The sequence below is a fragment of the Leptonotus elevatus genome, chromosome 13 (genome assembly GCF_054856555.1).
Source record: "Leptonotus elevatus isolate MCC_2025b chromosome 13, RoL_Lele_1.0, whole genome shotgun sequence".
Classification (NCBI taxonomy): Eukaryota; Metazoa; Chordata; class Actinopteri; order Syngnathiformes; family Syngnathidae; genus Leptonotus; species Leptonotus elevatus.
In genome coordinates, this window is record NC_141251.1 from 6,841,310 (window position 1) to 6,860,353 (window position 19,044).

The 19,044-nt window shown below is 39.3% G+C and overlaps 2 protein-coding genes across 4 annotated transcripts; one reads left to right on the forward strand and one right to left on the reverse strand.

The window, feature by feature from the left end:
• The first annotated feature begins 590 nt into the window (after positions 1–590).
• cuedc2 (CUE domain containing 2) lies at positions 591–6,142 on the forward strand. Of its 2 annotated transcripts, none has more exons than XM_086093840.1 (9): positions 591–740; positions 1,305–1,391; positions 1,472–1,615; positions 2,056–2,117; positions 2,199–2,329; positions 2,683–2,850; positions 2,935–2,999; positions 4,472–4,532; positions 4,621–6,142. In XM_086093840.1, the coding sequence occupies exons 2-9, from the start codon at positions 1,318–1,320 to the stop codon at positions 4,765–4,767; spliced, it is 852 nt and encodes a 283-aa protein (XP_085949966.1). In that variant the 5' UTR covers positions 591–740; positions 1,305–1,317; the 3' UTR covers positions 4,768–6,142. The 2 variants fall into 2 exon arrangements, with proteins under 2 accessions (XP_085949966.1, XP_085949967.1); XM_086093841.1 differs by having other exon boundaries at positions 596–740; positions 1,233–1,391.
• Positions 6,143–6,866: 724 nt separating this feature from the next.
• Positions 6,867–14,926, reverse strand: hif1an (hypoxia inducible factor 1 subunit alpha inhibitor). Of its 2 annotated transcripts, none has more exons than XR_015096847.1 (8): positions 14,487–14,926; positions 11,350–11,600; positions 10,890–11,038; positions 10,643–10,788; positions 10,287–10,393; positions 10,166–10,222; positions 9,738–9,848; positions 6,867–9,217 (listed from the first exon to the last, which is right to left on the reverse strand). XR_015096847.1 is itself a non-coding variant. In XM_086092656.1 (8 exons), exons 1-8 carry the CDS (start codon positions 14,670–14,672, stop codon positions 9,149–9,151), a joined length of 1,083 nt encoding a protein of 360 aa, XP_085948782.1. In that variant the 5' UTR covers positions 14,673–14,926; the 3' UTR covers positions 6,867–9,148. The 2 variants fall into 2 exon arrangements, 1 of the variants encoding a protein (XP_085948782.1); XM_086092656.1 differs by having other exon boundaries at positions 10,159–10,222.
• Positions 14,927–19,044: the final 4,118 nt, after the last annotated feature.

A 19,044-nucleotide genomic window follows, 5' to 3' on the forward strand; every position in this document is an offset into this window, starting at 1 on the left:
TTTCAGTCGCCAGCACAGGGCAAAATGGCCGCTCCCGGAAATGGACAAAAATGGGTGGATTTTTCTTTTGTATTCATATTACACAAACACAATAGTAATCAGAATGCTGTGTTTAGACTAGTGGTGGTGTATGAACATATTGGAAAGAACATTTTTGACTTGACTTCCTCTTGTTGATAAAATCCCAAGTAGGTATTGGGAAGATCTATCTATAATTTTCAGGGGTTTTTTGTTTTGTTTTTACATTAATCAGAGTTATAGGATGTCCCCTGATTTCTTCAAGGCAATAAATGCACTTAGATTCCTTCGGGACTATAGAATGGCATGAATATGGTGTTCAAAAGGAAATCTCAATTTGTGGGGGCTAACATGGAAAAATCTATGGCAACACTGCCATAACTTGCTAAAAAAAAAAAACGCCAATGATTTGTTTTTAACTATGCTTTAAAACTATGTTTCCTTCAACACGCGACGTTATGTTAAAGTGTTCGTCTTTTGCTTGATTTATGAACAGTCCAGAAGCACATCCAAACACACAAATTCATATTGCGCACTGCATTGGCCGAACAGAACGGTTTATAATGAAGGAAATGACGTCACAGTGTTGTGAATTGCTGATAATCGCCCACAGTCACACACTGACAGCCACTTTTGACTCAACCATTCTTTACTGACTCTCTTCTCAGGAATACATTTGAGGCACCGTGAGAGCCCTCCATGTCCTCACACTTGCGGCCACAGTAAGAAAATGTCGTTTCGTTCAATATACCGAGGCTGTTTGCTTTGGTTAGCCCGTTAGCAAATTAGCTAATTAACGACACCCGCCTAGCTTGTTAACAAGTACAAACTTACCTGCTATTTTTCGTTGAAGGCGAGGGTTGAAATGAAGGTTGACATCATCAAGTCCTTAAAAGTTGAGAAAATCTCTCCGTCGTGGTGGCAATGTGCTGCAAAATAACAGAAGAGGTTAGCTTCGGGTTAGCATTGCTGCCCCGCTAACTTGCTAACTACGTTATCTGAGAGGTCGCTGTGACAACATTTGCACACTTGCTGGTGTTTTAAGACTGTGATGCACGTGCATTGAAGTGTTTATTTTACAAGTTAACTTGTCATGCAAAGTAGTCTGCGCTAAATATTGTCGACCAAATTCGAAGCTTATAAAATCCAAAGTGTCGTAATGAATTGTTTTGCAACTTGCTTATGTGAGTGTGCCCTATTTGGTCTGACGACAGGGTGGGTGCACTTGATATGGGGTCAGTCGGACCACTCCCACGTATATGCGTCTGTGCATTTCCTCTGTACAGTTAGAACACCACCATGGACCTCCACAAAATCATCCACAGTGCGTTGCACGATTTCTTACAGACTTACATCCCCGATGCAGATCTCAGGTAATCACTACTCTACGTTTTATAGCTTTATTTGAATCATGTTCTCTTATTAGTTACATAAACTTCCTGTATGCATGTAGCACGCTGGACGATGTACTCCTGTCCTACATTACGGGAGTCCTGGAAGATCTTGGTTCCCAGCAGAGTGTGGAGGAGAACTTTGACGTGGAGGTCTTCACCGAGATGTTGGAGGCGTACATACCAGGATTTGCCAAAATTGATAGGTCAGAATGATACTTGGTTGATTACCGGTGACCAAAAGATTTAAAAAAAAACAAGGAATTACTTCAACCTTTGATACTTTTTATTCCACCATCTGATTTTTTTCGGACAACGTTAACTCTGTTAAAGTCGTCATACATCTTGGCCGTGATGAGATCAGGTTAGCGGCTGGCTGGTAGCTAGTCTGAATGGCGTCAATTGTGGCCAATACAGTTTATTATTATATTTTTATTTTCATACCATTTGTTCAATAACCCGATTGAAAGCACACAGTGTCTCTCCTTGACCACATACATTGCATTATACGTGGGTGGCTTTATAAAATCAACTAACAGTCATATCCTGTATTTTATTTTTTTATTTTTTTTAATAAACAAACACGTTGCGCTTTCAATGGAGTAAATTCCGTCCACTGTTGTAACTGGCTGTTTTCATGTTTCAGTGTCAAAGTGTGTGAAATGATGTTCAGCCTGGCGTCCACATTAGCTACAGCTCGCACTTCAGGTACTTCTTCTGCTGTCTTTTTGGGTTGTGGCTTTGCGGGGAGCTGATTGACACTCAACATGTTAATGTGTTCCTTTCTAGTGGACGGAGAAAACGGCGTGCCAAAGCCGGAAGACGCCTCATTGAAAATTGACCCTCACCTACAGACCGAAGCCCCGCCTGGAAGAGAAATGCAGTGCCTACAAACACAGACAGAGGGCGCCACAGCCACGGTAATGCATTCAGAGTGTAGAACTTAAAACCGTATGATAACAAATATTGTAGAAACTGTGAATGCTCAAGAGCTGACACTAAACTGGAATGGATTGAATTGTTGAAAGGTAACATGTCAGACTTTAAGTTGGTTGGTTTAGAAATGTGGGAGGATGAGCTAAATGTGTCAAATATCTTTTTCATTTGGGAATTTTATTTTTGAAATTTTGTGGATGTGATCAAAAGTTTTAGATATATCCTGGATGAGGTGAACATTAAGAAGTTGGAATGGTTTGACTCGAGAAATGTGGAACGTGATAAGTAATTCTGATGGGGATTATTAGTCGGGGCTGATCTGTGCCCACGTTTCCAGCTACCAGTGTCTGAATTGGAAACCCAGGAGCAGCACCTTTTGGAGATGTTCCCCAAGTGTGGTCTGTCCGAGGCCCGCAGCGCTCTGTCTATTGCCAAAGGAGACATGGAGGAAGCCGTGCGCCTCATCATTGAGGGCGACGTCCAACTCAGCCCCACGCCGCTCAATGTGAGTTTTCCCATTTTGTCACCTGCTTCGAGTTAATGTTGTCACATGGAGGGGGGAAAAATAACTACATTTTTGTGGCCTCAGGTAAATCAAGGGAAGAATATCTCTTCAGTGGCGGATCAGAAACTGAAAGAAAGCATCCTTGAAAAGTAAGTGACAAAGGAAAGGTAAAGGCTTCCTTTCTTACAAATACCTTCCTCCTAATAAACACTTTCATTCCCGTTGAATTGATTATATTAATGTTACAAATAAAGGCCTCCTTTCTACCCTATGAACACCTTGCTCCTAATAAGCACCCTGTCCTGGTATTTGTTAGGTGACTATCCAGTTAACAACTTTGGCCACCAAGAGGCTGAAATGGGGGAATCTTTACCTGCTAGACGCGCTGGCTGTCCACGTGTGCGCAATCTCGATCGCTCAAACAGCCGCAACCATGTCCGTTCCACTTGCTGTCAAAAGCAATCTCGTGGATGGTTCATTGATATTCAATATGTTCAACTAGTGAGCTCCATGTGTATACCAGAAAAAACAACATGCATTTGTGCGTCTGATCAGCAAAATGTAGGATCTCCTCCGTCTCAACCGCTGACAGTTCAAAGGAAAAGAAGCCCTTCCACCAAGTGAACAGCTGATTTATCACCTGAGCTGACGAACCACACCCATATCACGTGACAAGCATCCCATTTGCCAATCACCAATCAATTCACCAGAAAATACTTAATCTACATACATTAGGGGTGGGAATCTTTGAATGTCTCACGATTCAATTCCGATTTTTGGGTCTGCGATTCTATTCAGAATCGATTTTCAATTCTGAACGATTTTTGATTCAAAATGATTTGATTGACAATGATTTTTGCTTCAATTTATAGATGTGCAAGGACTCCAGTCTGGAGCTACTCGCGGCACTTTTATCACTCAAAAGAACGGCTCCACGCTGCAAAAAAAACAACTTTTATTGGAATAACGTGATTGTGCTTTTTTCCTTCTACTCGCTAATGTGGCTACAACTTAACAGTGTATCAGACCGCGTGGAACCACACTGCCCCTAAGTGGGCAAATCGAGTTACAACATGAACAGCACTCCCAATAAAGGCACACACAAACAAAGGCAAGACAGTATAAATTAATTTAAATAAAATCGATTTTGGGACATTTAAAATCGATTCTGAATTGTACTAAATGAGAATCGCGATTCTTATGACAATCAATTTAATTTTTAGGGGACACACCCCTAATATGCATATTCAGTGTGTGCCACAAAACTGGCACCTACAGTATTCTTAATTTAAAAAAGTACAAATAATGGTCTCCATTCTCATGAACACCTTACCTCGTCATGAGCACCTGGTACACTTATTTTAATGGTTCATATAAAGGCCTCTTTACTTAGAAACACATCCCTTAAAAATGCTTAATACCAACTACAGTTGATTATTTTAATTAAAGTATAACAAAAATAGGCCACCTCTCTTACACATGCCTTACCCCTAATAAGCACCTGGTACTATGTGAAGTTGCGTAAATAAACTGTCATTGTTTCACATGTTTTAATGGTCGCTTGTTGCTAGGAAGACCTCCATCATGCAAAAACAAAAAGTAAAACGGTGACTTTGTGCAGGTACATGTTGGTCGACAACGAAGAGGACAAGAAAACGCATCGACCCGTCGCCCCCAGAGAGGTAAGAACTTAGAAGTCCATCCACCTATCAGCCGTCTGCAAACGCGGAGCCCGTGTTCTCACGCGCATTCTGTTCTGAACTGCGGCAGGCTCCCAAAAAGTTGGTTCGCTACCACGGCAACCAGGTGGTGAGCACCAAAGGAGAACGCTACCAGGTGGTGAAAAAGAACGAGACGGATGACATGAAGAAGACGTACGTCAACCTCAACCCGGCTCGCAAATACCGATTTCATTGACAACGCGGCCGCTATACGCACTCACGTTATGTTGATTTATTTTGTGTTTTATTTATACAATTGCTCGGCTTTTATTTCTTTTCCTCCTCTAATTTTTAGCTTTTTTTTGAGTGTTGAAATGAAGTGACAGTGTTCCTAGGCACATTTGTGGTTTGCTACTTGCGGATTCGCCGCTGCGCCAATGCACTGTATGATGTAAAAGTAGTGCTTTGGCACCATTTTGTGGCATCCATTATAGATTTATAGGTCATTCGTGGGGGATAACTATTAACAATTTGTCAAGTTCTGGTGGTGCTTTATATATGTTCTTCTTATTTCAACTGCTTGTACATATAAGATCACTGATGTTTATGTTTTTACTTTATTTTTATTATTCTGCCGTGCCACCAAATCGAGAGACTGATTTCTGATCGTTTGCACTGTGGTTTCCCTCCAGATAACGCAACCTATTGTGCATACATTGTTTTACAGTATATCAAACTAGTGCTAAGCACTCCATATTTTAAATTTGTGGATATATTTATTATCAGATGATGACTTTTTTATTATTGCACCTTCACTCGCATAAAAGAGTTGAGTCTGTATAAGCTAAACACGTCACACGTTAAAAAATAGGAAAGCAAGATAAACATAATATTGGTGCCTGTTGAAAAGCATGCAAGTCAAATTTGTGGTTTGAACTAAAAGGAAAAAAAATGGATACAAAAATGAAGCCACAAAATTTGGAGACATGCAAAAGTAATATTTGAAGATGCTTAGAACTTCAAGTACAGTGGTGTCTTGAGATAATTGCTAAACAAACACACACACACACCATATAGATGCTAGGGATGTAACAATAACCACATACATACATATAGTATTATAAGCATTTTTTCCCATACATTGCCAACACCACCACAATATCTTAATAATTATCGTATCGTGAGGTTCATATCGTGATATCGTATTGTGACATTTGGATATCGTTACATCCCTAATAGATGCTACACATTAGCCTGGTTATGATGTTTCGCATTGTGTTAGTTTAGCATTAAGCTAGCGGACTTAAAGGAGCCGAGTCTCTCGTATCTCAAGGTACCACTGTACTGTATTTATCGGAGTGTGAGCGTGAGTGTTTGTGTGTTCGTTGTGAAAACTTTCAGGGTGTAACTTGGTGATCTTTAACTGGTATTTTGTAGAGTTTATTTTGGTGTGATCATTTTAACACCTTTTTCTTTGCTTTTTTGAGTGGTGTCTGTTACTGATATAGTGATCAATTTTACTGTAACGTAAAATAGCAGTGGCTATTGACTGGACTTGTAACACCCCACCTCCACCCCCTTGGCTTTGATCAAAATGCACAATTTATAGTAAAGACTAATTTTGTAGACTATCGTGTTTCTTTTGTTTCATTTCTGGCACAAAAAAAGTACAGTGAGAAATTTTGTCTAATCACTATTCCTGGTTTGTTGAATTTGTCAACAATGTAACGAATTACAATGCATTAATCTGCAAACATTCTTTAATTATAGAAACAGCATAAAAGCAAACGATGAGTTCAGTTCGGTAAAGAACACCACCTACACAAGATGTGTGAAATTAGTCATGAAAAAACATGCAACTCCAAACTTTGTGAAATTGTATCCATCCCAATGCTGCGAATTCTTATCCCAAAGTTTTTTTTTCCAGTGTGTCAAATGGTAAGTAAACAAAATTTTAAAATAAGTGCTTTCTTTACACTATTGTAGTACATTTGCATAGTTGGCAAATCCAGGTCCAGAAAGTAAAAACCCTGCCAGAGTTTGGCTTTAGCCCCACGTGCTAGCTAGCCAGCCCCCTAGCAGGTAAACAAGCACCCGGGGAGCTAGTTAGCTAGCACGAGAGGCTAAAGCAAAACTCTGGCAGGGTTTTTACTTTCTGGACCTGGATTTGCCAACTCTGCCTTTGACAAACCAAACAACTAGGGAGCAGCGTGTGAACAGGAAGTGTAAACAAGCAAAAAGGAGAACAGTTCGTTCCTTTGTACGGTGAGGTTTGGTGAAGCAGTTACTGAATTTACAGTAGCTACAAGTTCTGCAGTACCGCGTAGGCACCACCGAGCCAAAAATACGCCAACGTTGTCTTTAAAATCGTCCGTTTAATAACAAATCCTGCACATGTTGCTATTACAAGTATATCACCATCGTTGTATGATCACTTGATATTTATGTGCTTTTAAGAGCAAAACTAGATCAGCTTCTATTGGTTTCTGAGGTGTTTGGCACATATACAAGCAAATACAATTCTTCAAAGTATGGCTCTGCAGCGGTATGAGAACACAGTGTTTAAAAAAAAAAAAAACACCAATCCTGTAGCAGTTCATGCAGCCTATTGAATATTTATATTACAGCAATTTACGTCACACAAACTGCCATAAAACTTAAGCAGCTTTAAACCTGTTCATGAATACGCCTTAAAAATTTGCCTTACTGTAAATGACATTCGCAGCAAGACATAACCTGAATGTTGTAGTTGCTAAACATATACAATCCACAGCTGCAATATAAAATCTTTGTTCTTATTTTTTTATTTTTCTTATCCAAGTGTCCTTGCTAGTTCGAATCCAATAGTCCTTGAAGTATAAATCTAAAATGATTAAGAACATAACACAAACAATCTTTCGGCTCAAGTTATTTGGCCGCACACCATCGCATACTTTTGAATATATGAGGCACCTCCCCCTCTTTTTTTTAATCCCACAATATTGTTCATCATATAAATTACTGCACTTAGATTTATTACTGCACCAGCCTTCACTCCCACAAAGATGCAATATTTTTATTTATTTTTATGTTGAAAATATGCAGCTCACATGAATTCAATTGCTCTTAACGCACCTCAGGGGTAGTGGTATTTAATACTGATTAATCATCTTTAAAAAATGAACAAGACATTTTTACAATTATGTTTTTAACTAGATGGATTAATTGTGATGGCGCTGGAGGGGTGTTCACATGAGGAATTTTTCTGCCATTTTGAACAAAACAAAAAGTAATGCACTGTGATTAGTAGAAAAGTGTTGCTGTCCATTGAAAAACTCAATTTTGTGGAGTTTTATTTCATTTTTCCATTCATTTCTTCAAAGTCAAAATTAGTAAGAAACTAGCAATTTGCTGTACAATTAAACACGTGCAAGTGTTTACAACTTTGTCTTGTACTTTTGATGTTTTTATTTTTAAGTGGAAAAAAATATATTTTTCCATCCTTTAAAAAAAAAAAAAAAGTATGAAACCAACAATTCGTTGTCCAGTTAAACACATGTAACTGTTTACAACCCTTTTTTTTATTACAACTTTTAGATATACATTATTTTTATTTGTTATCTATTTGACAGTAAATTAAAAAATTGACATTGAGAGCAAATTATAGAATTGGGTTTTGTAAAAAAAAAAATAATTAATTCATTTGTCAAAATTAGCATTTTAAGATTACAATTTTGTTTTTGTTTCATGCCAACATTGGTGGAAAGTAACAAAGCCACTTATTTACTGTATTCAGTTGCTTTTCTGGATGATTTTTTACATCAGAAGACGACAATGTTTTTGTTTTTTTTTAAAGTCAGAGAGAGGTAAAGTCAATCGATTGATCAAGATCTTATGGTCTCATATCTAATATCCATCCAGTTCTGAACATACCAAGTGCTTATTTTTTGTACACGATATCCTACTAAGCCCGGGTGGAAGATTCATTCCGGTCCACTATACAATTCTAACATATATCTATCAGCATATATCATCACATTTTTCTCATACATTTAGCATGTTCATTGCGTGTTACTTAGTGTCATCATCAGGTTGCCACAGAGTACTGTAAGAGGCACTGAAAGGCATAGTAGTTTTTTATAGCTAAGCTAAGGGAGTTAACGCAACACTTAGCATGGACTTGATATTAAAAGTGAGTTTTAACTCAAGGACTTGTTAGCTTCTGTCAAGCAGACACTAATAACCCGCCATCGAATGCATGGCTGGCGGGGAAAATACTCGTTAGACTGCAACACCCTAACATGCAGTGGGAAATTGTGAGGTCAGCTTCATTCCTCACAATTTATGTCTGTGCTATAAAATGGCGGCTTTGTAAAAGCGGTCTACTGACTCCTTCACTAGTGGTTTGTCACTGAGATTCCTCCAAAAGCTATCATCCACTGCACACCCTAGTCGCTTTTAAATTAGATATTCTGACAACACTGACTACCATAAATAACTAACAAAAACAAAACACAAAAAAAAATAACCTCTTGTTCAAGTACAGTCAACACCCATGAGATCGGCAAAGACGATGGCACTCTGAGAAGCACGACGGTTTCAAGGTAGCCGCTTATTGCCATGCAGCGACATAGTCCAAAAGTCAAGATGGCGCATTTTCAAAGGTCGCCCTCCTCGTTGGGATCTTCGTATCGCCCCGTGATCATAGTTTTGAGCAAAGGTCCCACCTGAAGAGCAACAAAAAGCATACATCAAAACTCACAAAATCTCAATTTAGTCGTGATGGTCTTCTTCTGTATTCCATTATCAAATTTTACTTGTATGTCTGTATGTGTCAAACTGCCCCCTGGTGGCCAAACAAAAGGAGCAGCACAATGAGCCCTTTCAACTATCACAATGCCCAACCGTCTAATTATTTACATTTTATTGAATTATGTTATTGGAGAGTGTTTTTTTTTTTATGTAATTGATTCACAGGGTATTATGACAAGAACACATCACAGACCCAGACATGTTACAACAACACTTGAGAATTGTCTTAAATTGTGAAGAAAAAAATAAAAAATAATGTGACGTTGCTGAGCCATAAATATAAGCAGAAAGTGGGTTGCTGGCCGGGTCGCTCGTGCCGTTGGGATTTTCACGCAACAGGTGACCTAAATGCAGGTCTGATTCGAAATGTGGGATCTGCAAAGGAGTTAGTTCACTGTTTATACGATCAAAAAAGAAGAAGCGACGCGTGTTTACTTGTCGAGGGTCGCCGAGCGCTTCTCCCAGCATCTTCTCGATGTTCCTCATGATGGCCACCTTTTGGTGAGCTCGCAGCGGGTATTCTATCCTCTTGGGAGTGGGCGCCCCCTGAACACAGACAATTGGGATCATGACAATTTGACAAAAGGACAATTTTAAAAATAATTTGGCCGATTATGCTATTATTATTTTTTACACATATGGTAGTGCAGCACAGATTTAACAATACTTACGACTAATATTACTGCACCTTACTGAGGAATGATTGTCCCCATGTATGTCTTATACTGCCCCCAGGTGGCCAAGACGTGCTCTATTTAATTATGCCCTTACTGTATGTTTTTTTGTAATAGAGTCATATTTTATTCTATTCCTATCTCAAGGCACCACTGTATTTAAAACTGTTGAAAATGCATACTTTGTACCAGAAGTTGACTGTGATTGTCACGCCACCGCTCAGCAGTGATTCTATGTGATGCCACCTGGGGGGGAAAGGAAAAAAAATGAACACATTTATATTTGCACACGTAAAAATCGACTTCTTACCAATACATGGGGATGTAGAGCACGTCTCCTGGGCCGACGACAGCCTCATAGCCGACAACATTTTTAAAATTGGGGAACCTATTGTAGTCTGGGTTGTCAAAATCAACCTAGAAATAACAACAACAAAAACATTTAGCAATATGATATCATATTAATCTGAGTGTTACAGTATACCACATTTTATTATATATTTCCATGGGACACCAATGAAGAAATTACAGTGTTTAACAATATTATTCTCCCTAAGTGAAAATTTCCAAATGATGCTCAAAGTTGACCACGTTGGTTGTTTACTGCCTTGAGTTGTTAACAAAATCCTGAACTATGGAATTGTATTTATTATAACCATCACTTACTTGACTCTGTCTATCGCAGGGATGGTGTACAGGGTAAGGATACAGACACTCAAACTGGTCTGGAGAGAAGAGGATGCATCTCTTGTGGCCTTTGATTTGTGCAAAGAAGTTCTGCTGCTCGTCGTAATGCGCCGGCGTCACGTTACCTTAGCGCGGAGAAAATCATATCAGGAACATTGCGCTACCGTGAAGTAATTGCGAAGAAGAAGAAAACGCGTGTGAGGACTCGGAGTGAAAACCTGCGTACCCTCCATGCCTATGAGCAGGAGGTTGGATGTCAGCTGGCCCCAGTTCCTTTTGGCCTGCTGCTTGTTGATCCAGTTCCAGTTGAAACCGAGAAAGTCCACCACTATTTTCTTTCCGACCGTGTCGTTGAGCGTCTGCTGGAGGTACACCCTGAGCGACGAAAGCATACGCAATGTAATAGAAAGGCTGCGACAAGTGATCGGATAATAACGACTAAGTCTGGGCTGGCTAATGAGTCATTCCACGTCAAATCAATTGTTCTGTAACCAATCTTGTAACACAACGCACTCGTATCTAAAATGTCAAATCATCTTGCTCCAATGAAATGAATGGAGATGCCATTAATCCGTTCAGGCGGTTTTTAAAATGGAAAATAAATGACACTCTACAATGTTGTACCTTTGAAAAAAAAGAGTGACAACATAATTAAATTGATTGTAAAGAATGTATCCATTTCTCACCGCTCCTCCCCTCCCATTTGCTGCACCTGCTGCATCCTTTCCACAAACTCTGAGAATTTCATCTCAAGTCGTCGGGACTTGGGGACAAAGTTCTCCACGTTGGCCATTTTCTTCTCGTCGTAATAGAGGAACTTGTGGTTTTCCGCGGTGTAGACGGAGAAGTCGCCGTTGCCGATGTTCTCTTGCAAATACGTGATGTCCCATTTGAGAGCAGGATACACAAGGTCTGTGTCCGTTAAAACCACCGGCTCCTGCAAAATACAAACGGTACATACATACTGCGTTTGTATTCACCTTATCACAAGACCACTACTAATGGTGACGTCGAAGACATTTTCTCGACTTTGAAAATTCTCTCGGTCAACGTTTCCTGAACTTATTGTTGTCAAACGGCCCTCAAAAAGACCAGTGTGATAATTTTTCAAATCAATATAATAATCATAATTATACACTGTATATTTTGGGGGGCTTCTACAAAATGTGATGTAAATTGATGGATTCAAACACATATTTTAGACAGGTCAATTCTGATGCTCATTTAATGAATTTTTACTACTACTAATGCCTAACTGTGCTACATTATTTACTCGGTACTGTCGTTTAACAACTCCTGAAGTGTTAGGTTATTCTCTGCTCATAATGTGTTTTTTGTTTTGTTATTTGACGCATCATTGGGTACCAATTAAGTTTTCTAATTTAAATTTAAACAAAATAATAATAATAATTCAGATCTTCCAAATATAGTTATATGTTGTATATGTATGTGTTTATAAAGCTTTCAAATAAAACCAGCCTTTTGTAAATAGGCTCAAGAAAAATAAAGTTATGGGAGTTTGAAACTAAGATTTACAACAACAACAAAAATACACCAAATCGATGGCCCCGTTGTTTATTTTTTATTTTTTCAGTTAGCCAGAAATTGGTGCATTTTCACTGCTTTTTAAGAGTCATCACTTTCTTAACATCATCAAAAGAAAATTATACTAATGATCTGTCTAAATACGTAGGTTGCATATATATATATATATATATATATATATATATATATATATATATATATATATATATATATATATATATATATATATATATATATATATATATATAAACAACTTAACATTTCCTGAAAATGATTTGGCAGCTCTGCTTCAGGTTCAGAACAAACTCCGGACTGAGTTATGACGTTTTGACAAGGGAATAACATCCCGACACAGAAACAGCAGCGTCTCCACGTAGTGAGGCAAGAGTGCCATTGGACACCATTGGACAAAATTGGACACGGGTGGCGACGTGGTCTACGTGACTACACGAACGTACAGCCGAGGCGCGCCCCCGATGCGGCTTTAGAGAAGGCGCGCGCGCGCACGCGCACACTGCGTGAAAACACTGTTGTAGTTGTATGTTCTGCTCACCAGCGCACGTCCGCGCGACGTTTAACTTATGGCTTGGCTTGTGATATGACTGTACACGCTTTTTTTATTATAGATACACACTGACACACAGTAAACATTCCATGCGGCATGCCTGGGGCTTCAATGAATGGAACGTTGCTTCATGATTCGTCTGCTTTATCACAGAGTAAGTCCCATTCCATTCGAAACGGTGACTCGATAAGGAGTCGAGAGAAGTGAATAAATTCATGTGTCGCTGTTTTTGTGGCTACAATGCGTTTAATTGTTGTATGTATTGCAACAACACGAGCTATTGTTTGTAGTTGAGAGAGGGCCTGGCACTATGTTGGGACGACTCCATTTTAAGCTAGCAAGAATAACGACAAAAAAAATCTTCAGGATTCCAGTAGAAATGTCAGAAAATGCTCGCTAAAACACCTGAACGTTATTTGAAGTTAATCCAGGGGTCTCAAACTTGGCGTGTCTAATATTAATATAAAAAAAGGGGGTTCAATTAAACTAACTAATCCAAGTATAACAAAATCCAATTCATCTTTATTATTCAGAACTTTAGCAGACACGTCCTCGCTCACGTCTCCCTGGTACTTAATTTGCATACACGTCAACATGTCTATGTCTCGTAAGGCAACATTCTCTGTTTCAACATTCAACATGCCATTTCTTGCTTTTCTTGAAATTGGCTGTTGTTGCCGCCAACCTTTCTTCTCACGGCAGAGTTTTGAAAAAAGGCATTACTGGGACTAGGCAACAAAACAGGCTATCTTTTTCTTTGACTTGTCCCTTCAGAATGACAATTCCCCGAAAGAGGTCATGATCTTGAGTTATGGTAACCCGTAATGATTTAAGAAAAATAAATAAATACATAGATAACCCTCCAGGGCAACAGCACTGCAAAAAGATGGGTGGGGGTTGAACTAACATTTAAATTTTAATGTCGAGTAGGGGGCCGCAAAATATCATCCCGTGGGTCGCAAATAGCCTTCAGGCCACGAGTTTGAGACGCCTAGTTAATCAGAAGGTAGTTAAAAGTGGCAGGTGTTTGTGTTAAGAACATTACAATGATCTAGAATGTGATTGGTTAATTCTGAAGACAGGTCACATCTCCAGTTGCAAGAGGGTATGCACAATTGTGCTGTTGCAACCAACTCAACCCATAAAAACGATCTCAATCGGTGTCCTCATCAATCTAATCAATGAGATGACAGGTTCATATGCATCCAGGGGCTAATTACTTTCTGTCATTTAGATCAGTTTCAAGTTTTGACTCTTTTGATGGCGATGAACCCGTTGACGTGAGAAACAAGCCTTTGCAGGTCAGGCTGCAGCTGCCTTGGATGTGATCGAGTTTGACACTATTCAGATCAGCTTTTACAGCTTTTGGAATGATCGGTCGTATAAAGTTGCGCAGCTATTACTTCTCGTACATTTTAAAACAAATGGTAAATATAACTAAGTACAAATCTGCCACCATTTAAAGTGCTATAGCAGTATTTATACAAATAGTGCAAAAGAGGAATTATAATGCTCATATTGATAAATTATTATCAATAATTAATGCAAAGTGCATGCAAAAGTCTTTAATATGAAGAGTATGCATGATGTTATTTGCACACGGAATCAAATAAAAATGCGTGCAAACTGAGAGGCGTGAATATGCAAAATAATACAACCGGTGTATTTATGTTCATAATATAGATGATTGGCATAATCGTGCATGCTTCTTACCTCGTTGTTTATGAGCATTTCGGCTCTGGGGTCGGTGTGCGACAGCCTGGGGATGGGCTTGGTGGAGAACGTATACCTCCGCAGCTGTGAGTCGTCCCAGGTCGGCTCAGGGATGCCAGAGAAGCCGGCGGTGGCGCCTTCGCTCGCCGCCGGCTTCTCGGCTTCTACGACGCTCGCCGCTGCCATGCTCGTCGTCGGTGGGTCGGACCTGCGTGCCCCGATTCAGCAGTTTACCTCCCACCCCCGTCCCGTCCCGTCCTGTCTGTCGGCTTCGCCACCAAACTGGAGGCTTTTGTTCTCTAGTCGCTTCACCGCGAAGTTGGTTATTGTACGTTTCTGTTGAGTTGATAATTCCTCAAATGATAGCGAAACGTCGCCGGGAGGGAGACACTTGTCTCCGGTTGTGTACTGGACTGAATGGGTGGTGTTTACACACTGTGTTGACATCCGGAAAACAAACGAGATTAACTGCAAACTATGTAGCGGACATCCATGAAAAATGAAAGAGCGACACCTGGTGCAGTGGCGAGATAATGACACACGCTCGACACACTATCTGGACAAGAAAACAACACAAACCTGGCATTAATTAGATATTAAAATTGCTTAAAGTAAATAAAATGCTTGATATGAAAACATTTCATTATAGTGTGGACTTCTTTCTAACTTTAAAATTAAATACTGCCTGTAAATGTTTTTTTAAGAAGTAAACAACTATTGATGTAAATTTCCAGTGTCATTTGGACATATTTGCAAATGTAAATAAATGGAAATTAAATTCATAGCACATTAGATTTGATTAAAGTATCTCTATCTCTAAATATTTCAACGCAAAGAAGTGGTTGTAAGTATTCAACAGTATAAACCGAAACCTCAGTCCATAACAATTGGGAGCTGGAACATTGATGAAGTGTTTTATCAATGTTTATTTTCCAAAATTGTTTTCACAATAAACCTTCTAGAGAAACCCCCCAACGAAGTTTGATACATACGAGTAGCAAGGGTAGAAATTAAATGGTTTTCTTGAACTTGAATTTAAAAGTATATCTATATACATATTGTTTAGGATTTTTTTTAAACACCAGAGCATGCTGTTACCTCTACTTTTCTTATGGATATCTTTACCAACCAAGGGGCACATTTTAATTGAACTGACTAGTACCACTTGACTGTCACGCCCGCCAAATTGGGGCAAAATTTGTTTTAAAACGCGTTCACCACAAATTACGATGAACAAAACATTCCTCCATGTCAACCGCCATTGACCTTAATGTCTTTTTCTCTGCTATGTTGCCATCTGTGGAAGTTGAAAAAAGTCACAAACCTTTTTTGACTAAATGTCTATTCGCACTGCACTTAGTTTAACCCCCCCCATGTTGCTCATAGGCCACACGGGACAACAACGGAGCCCCAATGAATTGGCAAAGTTGCCTATTATAGAAACTTGCTTACAGGGGAGCCAACCAGGAAGTAACACAGAGACTTTTCGCCAGCCGCTCTTGTATTGGACGAGCCCTTCTAATACCATTGCGATAGCGCTCTCAAACATTTTTCGAGGCATTCACATGGGATAGTGGACGGCATGCTGCACAATGCTAAGCGCAGTGTGAAAAGGAGCAGAAAGTACAGATGTCTGCTTTTAAAAGTAGAGAGGGAAAGAAGTCGTCAGCAAAAGAAATACTCAAATAGGGCTGCAGATAATGAATATTTTATTCTTCATTGAGTCTATTTTTTAATGAATTGATGAAGCAGATAAAACTTTTTTTTTAGATATTCATCCCTGTAGTCAAAAACGGGACATCATTGCAAACTGACAGTGCAGAAAATGTACAAACATAGAAACAGTTACTGGTTTGGTCCGTAACATAATGTTGATCAATGTTTTGCCAAGTAAAAGGTGACGTTTTCAAATTTCTTATTTTTACAAAAAATGAAGATAAGCAATCTGATTTGATGGAGTGCTGTAGAAAATCTGTAGAGTGTCTTATCAGTCATTAATTATCAAAATAGTTGACGGTCCATTAGTTGTCGATCAATTGTTGAATATTTGTACTTTGTTACTTCCCACTACTGATGTACAGTATACACGTATGTCAGTTTAATGGCAATATATTACACATGTACTGTATTCAATGCCTTGAGTTTGTCAAACATGGCCAATTGGGTTATTTGCCTTTTAATCATAAGCTCCCAAAACATCCCCAAAGCAAGACAAATGAACACATTCCTGAAAGTGAAGCGCTTTGTTTGTTTCCTCCCTCTGTTCCTCAACTACCGCTGCGGGCTCCCCGGTGGGTTCCCATGCTCTTGTGTTTCCTGTGCACATCAGTGGGATGAGCTGAGCTTGATCCCTCTGATGCTCCTCTCCTTCCCCATTCTTGTGAGGATGAGCAGGGAGATTGACCACCCCGGTGAGCCCCCCGCCATCCTCCCCTGCCCCGTAGAAGCTTGTGTCTCAATCCTGACTGATAATGCACCGCTATTGTCTCCTCTCTATCCACTCCGCTGCTCTCTTTTTTTTCTCCTAAATTTCAACTGCATAGGAGTTGAACGCAGTCAAACAGGTATTCGCGGCATTTGTAACATGGATTCCACAGATTTTTGGGTAATGGGAGCACATGATAGTGCGTCCTGCGTCCTCGCTCCGCTTCCTCATCTATGTTGGCTTTCTCTCACATTCATATTGACCCTCGCCCCTCTAGGTGTTGTAGGTCCAGAACCCCTAAGCCTTAAATCCTATTAGTCAGGGATTCTCTCAAGCATTAGAACTTTTTTTTTTTTTTTTCGCTTTGCTTGCTACCTAAAAATGAATCAACCATCTTTGTGTGTTATTTGGAATAAAAACTACACAAATTCATGCGAACATTTTGAACAGGCCTGTTGGCTGTTGCATTTGTGAAGGAAAGACATATACAAGTACAGCACGTTGGGTTTGCCTTGTAAAAGAAAAAATAAACTTTTGTCCCAACATAAAGGAATCTTACCAATTTTGAACGACTGTTGCTAAAATGCTAACAGTTAGTAGGCAATGCTGAAATGCTATAGCAACATAGCATACAGAATACAAAAAAACACAGAAGCAGATTAACAAAAACGTAACTTTGTATGCAGGTTATTGTGAAAGAGTCAATAAAATGCCAACATGCTAACTGTTCTTAAGTTAACATTTAGTATAGATAGCAAATTGAATCCAGAAAGCGCTAAGGTAGAGCGATAAGGATTTTAAATTATGTTCTGTAGTTGGGTGTATTTTTGAAAGTGATTTACTCAAATGCTAACAAGCTACGTGTTTATGCTAACATTTAGCAAGCTAGCAACCTGAATCCAGAAAGCACTTAGGTACAGCGATAAGGATTTTAAATTATGTTCTGTATTTGGGGGTATTTTTGAAAGTGATGTAATCAAATGCTAACAAGCTAAGTGTTCTTATGCTAACATTTAGCAAGCTAGCAACCTGAATCCAGAAAGCGCTAAGGTAGAGCGATAAGGATTTAAAATTATGCCCTGTGGTTGAGTGCATTTTTGAAAGTGAATAGCTCAAATGCTAACATACTGACTGTTCTTATATGCTAACATTTAGCAAACTCGTAGTCTGAATCCAGAAAGCGTTGAGGAAGAGTGAGAACGATTTTAGATTGCGCCCTGTGATCGGTCAGGTACATTTTTGAAAGTTAATAGCTCAAAAGCTTTTGTTTTGTTTTGTTTTGTTTTGTGGGAGGATTACAGATTAATGGCATTTCTACTCATTATGATGAAAAGTATGTGTGAAATCTATTTTACCTATAGTTTATCTCAGATCTGGGCCTCAGGGACAGAGCAAACAAGCAAATTTGAAAAACACTTCTTCTTTTTTTTTACATTTCAGAAATATGTCTGCACTTCTGTTAGAATAAGTACTTTTGCTCCTCTGGAGAATTGGCATTTAACAAACGTATCGCTCCGTGAGAAAGAGGCTGCTTGAAATCCCGTACTTCCTGCTCGCTGTCGTCCATCTCTTCCCCGCCACCTTGAGCTGATCTGCGTTGGCAAATTGGACATGGCAGGGCCGGCCCACAAACAGGGAACTTCAGACTCCTCGGTCGGAGGTCACGTTGCCCGCTGCGCGGGGGTAAATGTTTGTGTGTCTGAGTCATGATCAACATAAAGTGCTGCTTGACTTTTTTTTTTTTCACTTGAGGATAAATACATGATATACGGGAGTAACTTTAGGAGTACAATTAGAGTAGATTGCTTTTTATAGAACCAAGAAAAGGGAGGAAAAATTTTATTACAAGGAAACGTAATTTTAGGAGAATGAAGTTGGACGCTACCAGAAAAAAGTGTGTATTTAACAAATAATTTTATCCAACAACCAATTGGGATTTTCATGTTTATGTAGCTTTAGCATTTAGCATTGGGGTAAAAAATAAACAACAGGGCAATATGCCTGGAATGCTGCTTTTCATGAGTGATGCCGCATGGGTCTTGCAGGGGGGGGGGGGGGGTCATCGGAGGAAGGAGGGGTCTTTTGATTATCATGATTTGCTAAATAAGATGTCAACAAGGTGTTTCCTTGACA